Genomic DNA, 11,225 nt, shown 5'->3' on the forward strand with positions numbered 1-11,225 from the left:
AAACGTGTGTGTGTGAGAGTCAAACAAACAGGATACAAATAGAACCAGCCACCAGAGCCAACGCTCGTGTCACTGCTGAGTTTTTAGTCGGCATTGGAAGGAGTAAAAACACGACGGGTAATAAACTGAAACCGAGATTGATTTAAAGCGTTCGACCTCGAGTCAGATCACACAGCTCACCTGCTCCTGTTCCACCTCGATTATCGGGAAGCCCATCTGCTTGGTCCACGAGCTCATCACCGCGGCGATGGGTTTTCCACTGGCCTGTTCCAGACAGTCCCATAGGTCCTCTGTGGAAGACAGACGGCAGGTCGGAGGGTCAAAGAAAGCTGCAAAACGTCTAATTTCATCGAGGAAATCATTTTCCTGCGTTGCTTACCCGTCGAGGCATTTTTATGTTGGAACTTCAGAAGATAGGCGTTCATCCCTTTCCTAAAGTCCTACAAAGAAAGAGTGAGAGGTGAACCCGGACGAACGACACACATGGAAACGGTGCGACAGATGTCGGGACAGCCAACCTCGTCTCCCGTGTAATTATGCAACATCCGGATCACCGAGGCTCCTTTGCTGTAGGAGATGGCGTCGAAGATTTCATCCACCTCCGACGGATGGCCCACGTTCACCTGGAGCATGGAACATAGACGTCAATTATGATAAAGCATGTATTTATGGCTGCTTTCTCAACGACACAAAAAAAAACTGAGCTGAGGGATGGGGGGGAATACTCAGAGAAAAAAAAAGCCGCCAATTTGCGGGTTTCGAAATTGGCAAATTTTGCTGAGATGCTAGCAGGAGCTTTCTCTTGTTGTCATAGCAACGCCAAAAATCGAGTGTTGGCGGAACCAAGCAACTTGTTTACATCGGCTATGACAAGTGAAAGCTACCGCTAGCATCTTAGCCCAACCACCGCGATCAATAAACACCCATAAGATGACAGTTTGTCCTCATTTAAATAAAACCAACAATAAGCATCAACATCATCACCCTAAGGACCTTAACGAGGCGATGTCACACGTTGGGATGATTCATTACAAACATACATGTACATTCATCGGAAGTTAGCTAGCATAGATGCCGGTTGTTAGCATCGTAACAAATTTGCAATCTTTTTTCTCTGAATATTGCCCCCCCTTTAGGCTCCGTTTTTTTTGTGTGTTTTCTCTACAAGAAATACACCTATACACCATCGTACTCCACAGATAAAACAAGCAAAAACAACGTGAGAAAGAATCTCTTCCTAAGAACGGACTCGAGCTCTCCGTCTGATGAAGTGACCCCCTCCGGTCCTCGGCTCACCTCGATGGGATGGCTGCTGTCCAGCGCGTCCAGGTCCAGAGCGCGGGTGTAGTCTGCCGAGACAAACTGGGTCCAGATGTCGTACTCTGGGAAGCAGTGGTCCACACACAGATACTCGATCCAGGATGCGAACCCTTCATTAAGCCACAGATGGGTCCACCATTCCTGCACACACACAAGACGACAGTGAGTCCTCAAAGTCCCTCAAAATGATTCCCAATGCCGAAAATATGACCTTGTGGACTCTGAGTTAAGACAAAGTCAACCAAATGACAGCACGTTCTGGAGGATAACGGCTTCAGTGGATGATATTAACAACACATTTAGGTTCTACATTCAGAGGACGGCCTCTTGGATCTGAGACAGGTGCTTCTGATTCACAGGTATGTCCACAAAAAGGAGAATATTTTCCCACAAAAAGAGCGTTTTGAGTGACTCGTCTATCTTTTATGTGGAAGTCAAGAAAACGTGCTGAATCTGCTCTTCCTCCTGCATCCAGCTCATCATTTGAGAAGGATTTTAGAAGCAAGCAAGAACTACAGTTTGCTATTTCATAAAATCAAGCTTTGCTCCAGTTTAGACATTAACACAAAATTAAATTAGCATTAGGTGTTTTTTTACTTTGCGACACCCCACAAAACAGCAGATGGACCCGTTTCTCCATTTTTAAATTCCTCTTCCATATTTTTAGTCCTATGACTATGCTCAACGCTAGATCACAAGGCATATCTGTAACTTTCACTTTCACAAATAGCTAATGTAAGATAGATGTGGCTGGTTACCATGGTGACCAGGTTCCCGAACCACTGGTGGGCGAGTTCGTGTCCGACCACCAGCGCCACCCACTGCCTGGAGGACGAGCAGGAGTTCTTGGGGTCGATGAGCAGAGCCGTCTCCCTGGAAAAACAAACAGCAGAGAGTCGGAGGAGGAGACGGGCTGAAGGTCGAACCCCCCCCCCCTAGTGTGCTAATCACATGCCTGACCCGAACAGGTGGAGTCCAGCTAACCGTGAAGCAATTAAAAAGCCATCAGATGTGATCAACACACTACAGTTTATAATTCATAAGGATTTATCACTTTGTCTATAAAACACAGGTTAAACTCATCAGGTGTGAAAGGAGGTGTTTGATATTCTAGTATTTTATCCTTATGTTTTTTTTTCTTTGCTTTTTCCTATCTTGTCACATCAAACAATAGAAGCAAAGGTAACTGATGATATGGTTGAACTGAGAATAAAAATAAAGTAAAAAACACACAAAAAAACAGCATTTCGCTTAAAAAGGCGACAAGTTTGCATCCTTGATAAAAAGTGGTGAAACCAACCGATCTACCTTGAGAAACATCGTCCGACTGCTCGTTATTGTTGGTTTGGATCAACAGGCCCAAACCAAAATACTACGATGACACAATGTTAAAGGATTGATCGTTTATCAGAATTTTTGTCTATTAACTTTCTTTTTTTAGTGCTACTAAAACAGATGACATTCTGGGTCCAATGATGCATTTAATTTCTAATAAACCAGTATTACACGAGTATTCACACCGTCTGTAATCAAGAGTATTGATTATGTTTTAGAGTACAGCTTACCTGTAGGTAACAAGGCCCCAGTTTTCCATGGCACCTAAAACGGGAAGGAAGCATAAAGCGTTTCACTTCCAGACGTTTTTCTTTTTTTTTTTTAAATATTGAATGTAGATTTGACGGCTACTCACCGGCAGCAAAATCAGCGATAGCTATAAGATCGATTTTAGGCAATGGATAAGGAACATTGAAGTAGTCGTTGTAGAAAGGTAAGGTCTTAGTTGCAACCTGCAGAAAAAAAAAACATAACATAAGTCAACAAATTTTTAAATATTCAAATTATGATTTAAAACAATCTGCTCATGTGACACGTGTCTACATCTACAGTCTTATGTGTATAATTTGTATAATTCTTAGAGCAAATGGTGAAAACATCAAGTTTTCTCACCTCCAGTGCAAATTTCCCTTGTTCCGCCTTCCCGACGGGCGTGTAGACGCGTACCGTGATGCCGTCTGACGATTGGCTCTCCACAAAGTCATATTCACCAATCACAAAAGCTACAAGGTACGTGGACATGATGGGCGTGGTGGCAAACTTCACTTCCACCAGGTTTTCATCCTCCGGATATGGCTTTCGATCGATGACATTCTGGAACGGGAGGGAGAGACGCAGTTAAGAAAAAATATGGCGTGGAAAATTCATTACCGTGAATTTAACCGTCAATGTGCAAAAAACAGGATGTGTTTTTTTTGTAGCAGATCATTGCTCATGTACGACGGCGTATCAGGGCCACTGTAGGGAAAAAGAGAGGGCTGAGAGAGGGGGCAATATTCAGAGAACAAAAGTGAGAAAATGTGTGACTTTATTACGATGCTAACAAGCGGCATCTATGCTAGCTAACTTCCCATGAATGTACATTTATGTTTCTAATGAATCATCCCAACGTGTGACATCGCCTCGTTAAGGTCCTTAGGGTGATGATGTTGATGCTTATTGTTGGTTTTATTCATATGGAGGACACATCGTCGTTTTATGGGTGTTTATTGATCGGGGCGGTTGGGATGCTAGTGGTAGCTTTCACTTGTTGTCATAGCAACGGCAAACATCTGGTGTTAGCAGAACCAAACAACTTGTTTATATCTGCTATTTATATTTATATTATATATTTAAGTAGCAGATTGTCGGGATTATAAAGTCGCAAATTTGCATATTGCTCTTAGGCAGAGCGAGCTGTTGACCAATCTGAAAAAACAAAGCATGGTGGTTCGATCTCCTGGTCCTCCAGTCCGTATGTCGAAGAGCCCTCGATACTTCGCCACCGAGCTGAGAACGTGTTAGATTAGATCCCTAGTATCAATGTGAATGTGTTGGATATATAGCTCATATTCAAAACTTCATCATGACTATTTCACACAGATATAGGAGCTATATGTAAATGACATGTAAATTAAACATGATAATGTAATGAAGGGGCAGGACGCGATAAGCTTAGCTTCCTCCTGTCCCTCCTCGAATCAAAGGTTTTATTGAATTATATTTCTGTCTTGTTCATATTTGTATGATGTATTTCACGTCATGTAAATATTGTACTTTGTATTGGAGAAAACTCAAGATCAAATTAAATGTGTGAATGCCGATGTGTGGTGTAAAGAGCTTTGAGTGGTTGGAAGACTAGAAACGATTTGATACGCAATGATTGTAGATTCATACGCTGCTGGTTTTAGAAGACATTTGTTAACAAAAATAATGAATTTGATGTTGACATTTAGAGCCAACAGGCAGAGTTGTAGATATCCATCACCATCTGTGCCAGCGAGTAAACCGGCATGTTTTCTCAAAGTCTAGCTCACGGCTGTGATGTTTTGCACTCAGCTTTCCCAAAAAAAACAACAACAAAAAAAGGTCAGCGTAGTACTGAGAAAATAAATTTCAGCAGGTATGTGGACACTAAAAGGTCAAGAGCTGGACTGGGTTCAGGTCCCACTGGCCAAAAATAATCTTCAGCTTCGTCCCGTCACTTGATGGTCTGTAATAATCATTATTGTCATATATAGAATTATTTCTAATATTCTTTGGTAATCTGTCTCCCATGATGAGATGTTATTGTGACACAACTGGCAACGGGACCAGACATGAAACACACACACATATTCAGTCAGGAAGAGCTAAATTTAGCTGCGTCGTCACCAGCCAGATGAACTGCGTTAGCCTGGCGGGGGGCGGCGGCGTTGGAAGTAATCTAAGCCAGATGATGTTTTCTGACGCAATTTGGCTGCAAAGAGTCTGTATGACGAACACAAGACATGCTTTGTGGGTTTTTTAAGGAGGATCTGTCTTACATTGAACTCGCTTTCACACGTGGTTAAACAACATTAGACAGAGGACACACACACACTTTCTCGGAGGGAGGAGTGAACTTATGACACGTACCATATTTGACAAGGCTACTCGGTCTTTGGGAACTATCAGAGCGATGTCGAAGGTGGCTTTGATAGCTGGCTCATCCCAACAGGGGAAAGCTCTGCGAGCGTCCGTGGCCTGCAGGAAAAGGGGGACAAAAGGACACAGAAATCAGACCCTGTGGGTTCGAATCTGGACGTATTCAGACCTGTAGTTAGTTTGCTTTGGTCCGATTCAGGGAGAAATATGTATAATATTTAAAATGTACATGATGCACTTTGCAACGAAAACACCGCAAATGTTCTGTGGCACGTTTTGAATCTTCGGAAACATTTCATCGTGGCCTTCTTGTTAAAATCCCCCCGAACATGGATCAATCAAATTTAATATTTAATGAGCACTGTTGGAGTCTGCTTCTCTCTAATTGTTGCGCATGTGACAATAAATAACTTTATGAGAGGATAAAATCTAAATAGAGTGGTAAAGTAATCGCCTCATTAATAGACCGTTGTGTTTTATGAATATTGTAAGATCTATTTCTGGTCCTCTGACGTGGTTAAGGACGCGGCTCTGACATCACACCGTGCTGACTTCTGGTATTTTCCCTCATATTTGTCCTTTCAGATGTCAAAGTGAGACAGACAGTCATTCTGCTGTGTGAGCAGCAGCAGACTCCTTCCCTTTGTTTTCAGGAGCAGGCAGCGCTACAGTCCAGCTTTTTCCCATCCGTGCCAGGTGGAAAAACCCTGTCAGCTGGATTTCAGAGCAGATGTACTGAAAGCATCAAATTTAGCTGCAGGATTTCCTTTAAATTAAAAAACAAAAACCTGGAGCCGATGATTTTATCTACCAATCAGCTTTGGAACTATGTTTTGCCCAGTTGGGGCACCAGAGAATCAAGGAGGGCTCTCTCACCGCAGGCGTGCAACTGGTGTTGCCGGTAGTTCATTATATACTATAGTTGCTTTTAAGGTTGCCATCTATTCTCATATTGTTCAGATATATTGAGGTGCCTTTCATTGTCAACTACGGCCTGAATCTTTTCCCAAAACCAAGAAGCACACTCACTTTGAGCAGCGACTGGCTGAGTGTGTCATTATGAAAGTATTAACTTTTAAGGCTGAATTTGAACTTCTCTTTTAAGCTTTCTTTTTTATTCTGCACACAACTACTCGTGTCACTTTTTATGTGTAGGAGCATAAAACTGTTGAAGGTCAGACAAAACTTTCCTGCCAACGTTTTTTGTTTCCAGAATACTAAACTGAGCTGCTTCCTAGTCCTCCTGGCTTTTTGGGGATTTCTGCAGGTTTTTAAAAACTCTCAATTTAGTTAAATCATTTACTATACACAGTATATGATTCATAAATATATATATTATTGTAACGTTCAAACAACAACACACTCTGATTAGTCTCATTAGCATTTCAATATACAAATCTGTGTGAAGTCACGACCTGAGAGCTGCTGAGGAGTCCATATGTAACGTCTGCATTTTCTGTTGTTTTTTTTTTTTCCAAGCTCAAATGACTTGTGATCATACAGGTGACCACATTATCTTCCAGTGTGCACACACTGTGGTAGAAATCACTGCATACAGCAGGTGGATGGATACCCTGCAGGTTCCAATGAAGGTCAGGACTTCAGACTCTCAGACTGACCCTGGTTTGAGCTCAACTTTTCCCAAAAGAACACGTCAACACACAGCAGCAGCAGCAGCAGCAGCATCATCATCAAAACATGCATATAAATAGAACATTATCTGAGATATTGCCTAATCTTTAACCCAATTCTTATAAAGAGTCACGTGACCAACACTATGTCGCAACACAAGCACGAAGTGGGTTAAGCAACGCACTTGACTTGCCCAAAAGAAAACATCCCATTGCCCCGAGGACGTTACCTCAAACTGTGTGACAGCAGCGTAGCGGATGTCTCCAGCAGTGGTTGTATATTTACTTCTATAGAATCCCTTCATTTTGTCGTTCAGCTCCCCGACAAAGTCTATCTTCAATGTGCCGGAGCCTGGAGGGGAGGGGGGTGGGGGGGGGGAGAGAGAGAGAGAGAGAGAGAGACCGTTAGTTCAGCCACAGCCTACGGGGGGAAATTTGTCATTCGTCAACAGTATTAATCACAGAATGATGCTTCAACAGCAGAGACGGTCCCTTCTTACCTTTCTGTAAAGCGCTAGGAAATGACAGGGTGACTTTCTCATCCTCGTTTTGATAGTTGAATCCTGTAGCGTTAATTTCTAGAAAAAAAAAAAAAATGTGATCAAGAAAAAGCCATAAGACGGTTTCAAAATCAGGTGCAATCGGAAAAAAAATCAAGGTAGCAACAAAGGATGTGGATTGCTGAAAGAGGGCAAAACTGGAGAGCCAGATCCTCACCTTCTCCTCCCTGCGGTGCAAAGGAAGCTGTGATGATGTCGATGTCGGCACAGTTCATCACAATCTGATTTGTGGCTTGTGTAACCTGTAAATATTGACATAAAACAGAATAATTGATCCTCAAATTATCCCCGTGTGGTCATTATTTTAAAATCCTGATCTGTTTGGGTTAAAAATATCTACCGAGTGTGTTTGTTTGCAAGTGTGATAACATCAGATACCCGAGACAGGAAGGAATGTACTTACTGCGAGCTAAACCCACAGAGGTGAAATGGCAAAACTGGCCACAGACAAAAAGAACCAGTTTGGGTAAGAAAAAGTGATGAAAAAAGAAAGGAAGTCAGCACTTTCTGACTTGTGATGTGCAAACAGTGGATGTGACTCCTCGACTCGTCGAGGGCGAAACGCAGTGGCACATTGGATGGCGTGCAGTTTTTCCAGAAAAAGGGCAATAATAGTGACGTTCAGGATTTGTGGCACTGGTGGTTGTACGCTGCTGTTGTGTACGACACTTAAAGGCTGAGAGGCAGTAATTGTGAAACATGCCAGACAAATGGCAAAGTGCCACATACTTGAGTATCTTTCTGATGACAGGTACACAGGGTGTTTCTACACCGTGGTTGAGAAATATCTAGTTGTGAATAAACAGGGAGGACTAAACTTTATGACATGCTGAAATGGGAAACTGCATTTACTGCCGGCAATATGGGTAGTCCAAGTGTGTTTAAATATAGTTTGCTATAATAGTTCTTAGCATACGATCTCTCACATACATTCCCTGTACTTTCTCGATGCCAAAACTTTGATCGAGAAAGAAAAATAATGAAGTTATTCTTGAAAGTAAATGTCAGCTTTTCAAATGTGAGGAGCTGTATTTTAATATTTGACCTTGAGGTTAGTGTTATCATGTCTTTTTATATTTACTACTATGATCTGTTCTCGATAAGGAAGCAGTTTATCTGCCATTAGTGAAGGGTGTCAAATACACACACACACACACACACACACACACACACACACACACGGGGAAAAAAAACAAACTAATAGTAGTACGTGTACACATATAGACCATTACATAAGGATGTGGTCAGTCTTGATTGCGCTGGTGATGTGTGTTGAGTGAGTGTTACCATGAGGCACAGGTGCGAGGACATTCCACTGACAAGGTGTATTTACACAAGATAATCACAAATTCTCACTCTGGAGAATGAATACAAAAGTGAGCGGGCGTGTTTATTTTATGTGTCAGTTACATAGTAGCTACACCCTCCGATTCACTAACCCATCACACCGCAAGTCAAGTGACGAAGCCAAAACACACACGTAATCAAATGCAGAACGCATTCCTTGAAATCGAAAGAATAGTTAACCAGAGCTGCTCTTAAAGATAAGTCTCTTTTTTTTTTTTTACTTTAGGGGCAGGATTTTATAAACATTTTGCTTCTGTCTGCACCTTCTCAATGTATTCGATTTATGGATAAATCTGATTTATGTTTGTTGTGTTTTCTTTCCTGCTTGAGATAGATAAATAAATACAAGTACACAACAATAAAAAATCTTGAATCATGAATGTTGAATCCGGGGTATGTATTATACTTTGTGATCATGTATCTGACAGCTTTAGTTACTTTTCAGATTCAAATGTTTCAAACTACAAAACCTCCCATGTATTTTAATGTCTGTAATAAAGTAACTGATGATGTTCCTTTATGTGTTGAGTTAAACTCCGACTTCTTGAGCTAAATCTGCACTCTCTCAAGACTGTTTACAATGTCATTGTGCTGTGTTTGTATACATACTTATATTTATATCTGCACATACTAGTCAAATGATATGTTTACCTTTTATTCAATTTGTTATCCTTGTTTTAGTTGTATGTCTATGTCTTTGTGTGTATATTGAGGGCTACAAAAAGCCACAGTTAAATTCCTCTCTTTAACAATCATTTATTTTGAATCTGTTTTTGCACATTCCCGTACAGCTCTTCCATCTTTATTTATCAATCATCCCACACCTTATGTCTCTGTTTGTTTATATTGTTTATATTATAGTATAGCCACTGTTTTTTTTTGTTATTGTCTTCAATGTATGCACCTTATTCACCAAGACAAATTGCTCGTTGGTGTAAAATCCTTCTTGCTAATAAATCTGTTTCTGATTGTATGTGTTTTTACACTTACTTGGACAATAAAGCTGATTCTGAAATAAACTATTTAAAAGCCTCTTCTGGTAAAAAAATTTCCCCACATATGATTATTTGTTGGCCATAAATTAGCACATTAAACAGCTACAGTTGTAGTTACATTAACCCAGAAACGTCATTGATAACCTCACAAAAGAACATTTTACGACACAATGACTACATTAACTTTTAGTACATTTAGCTAAATGGTACTACAATAGTACTTTTATTTCAGTAAAAGTGTCAGAATACTTCTTCTAACCGCTGTGAGTGAGGCAGCGGGTGGGAGGGGGCGACATGATGTTGCCATGATTTAGCAAACAAGTGAGCTAGCCTGCTGGCTACTTAACAACCTCACTAATCTAATAGCTGATTAATTGGCATTAATAGCAATTCGTTTGGTGTAACGGGGGGGGGGGGGTTAACATTGCTGACACACAACAAGTTGCTCTTTAAAAAACACACACACACGAACCGACGATCGGCGCATTGCAATGGCAAAGCCTGTTAGCAAAAAAAAGACATGACGGGCTAAAGAAGCTAACATGAGAGTGCAAGTCTGATTTTGCAGTCTACGGGATTGTTGTGCTAGTTAGCTTCAATTAGAATTAACTTCTGGCTAGTCACAAGAGGTCCAGACGTAATTTTTGTTTTTATCCCCCTCCTCTCCCCTCAACATTCATGGGTCTCCTTCAAAGCCAGTGAAAGAGAGCCCCGTCGAGAAAGCTAGGTTAGCAGCTAACGCTAACATTAGCTGACAGCTAGCCTAGCGGCTACCGTTTTTTGCCGTTAACAGTCGAACATGGAGAAATTAGCTCGCTACGGGTAACGTTAGCTGGTCAGATTACATAACAAGATCCCACCGCCATGCACTGACAAATCCACCCGTGTGTGTGTGTGTGTGCGTGTGTGCAGTCAGACACCCCACCACCACCACCACCCCGGGTTCAACGTTACGTTACCTCCACCAGCGCCTCCAGCTTGCCTTCAAAGGTGAAGTCAATCAGGTCGGGCTTCAGACACAAGCCGTAGTTGACGGGGTAAACGTCAGCGGGTAACCGCACGAAGGGCCTCCTTTCGGGCATGATTCCTGTGTGTGTGTTTTTTGCCCAGCTGCGCTACCGAAGAGGGTTGCCGTGTGTTGTCACTCTTCGTTGTCCTGCCCCTGAGTTGTACGAGCAAACAGAGCCGAAGCAAGAGCGGCGGGCCTCGACGGGCGAGGAGGAGGAGGAAGGAAGGAGGAGGAGGAAGAGGAGGAGGGACGGCGGCGAGGCTGGTGGTGGTGGTGAGTCCGTGTATACGGATGATGACAGCGGAACCCTGCGGCCCAGTAGCAGCAACATTAACTGGAACCCTCTCAGCACTTCTCTCTCACTCTCTCTCTCCCCGCGCGCACACACACACATATGCACACACGGCCCCAAACAACTCAAGTT

At 42.2% G+C, this 11,225-nt stretch overlaps 1 protein-coding gene across 1 annotated transcript in view; it reads right to left on the reverse strand.

Moving 5' to 3' along the window:
* npepps (aminopeptidase puromycin sensitive) overlaps positions 1-11,195 on the reverse strand; it is a 19,974-nt gene extending 8,779 nt beyond the window's left edge. The window contains exons 1-13 of the mRNA XM_084002908.1: positions 10,752-11,195; positions 7,608-7,692; positions 7,391-7,468; positions 7,121-7,242; positions 5,251-5,358; positions 3,268-3,468; positions 3,011-3,107; positions 2,886-2,919; positions 2,079-2,193; positions 1,297-1,461; positions 519-623; positions 380-440; positions 181-290 (exon numbers count right to left, since the gene is read on the reverse strand). Coding sequence (XP_083859034.1) covers positions 181-290; positions 380-440; positions 519-623; positions 1,297-1,461; positions 2,079-2,193; positions 2,886-2,919; positions 3,011-3,107; positions 3,268-3,468; positions 5,251-5,358; positions 7,121-7,242; positions 7,391-7,468; positions 7,608-7,692; positions 10,752-10,874 — 1,404 coding nt within the window. The 5' untranslated portion in view covers positions 10,875-11,195. The remainder of the gene's footprint in view (positions 1-180; positions 291-379; positions 441-518; positions 624-1,296; positions 1,462-2,078; positions 2,194-2,885; positions 2,920-3,010; positions 3,108-3,267; positions 3,469-5,250; positions 5,359-7,120; positions 7,243-7,390; positions 7,469-7,607; positions 7,693-10,751) is intronic.
* Between the last annotated feature and the right edge of the window lie 30 nt (positions 11,196-11,225).

This window comes from Eutrigla gurnardus (genome assembly GCF_963514095.1).
Source record: "Eutrigla gurnardus genome assembly, chromosome: 3".
Taxonomy (NCBI): Eukaryota; Metazoa; Chordata; class Actinopteri; order Perciformes; family Triglidae; genus Eutrigla; species Eutrigla gurnardus.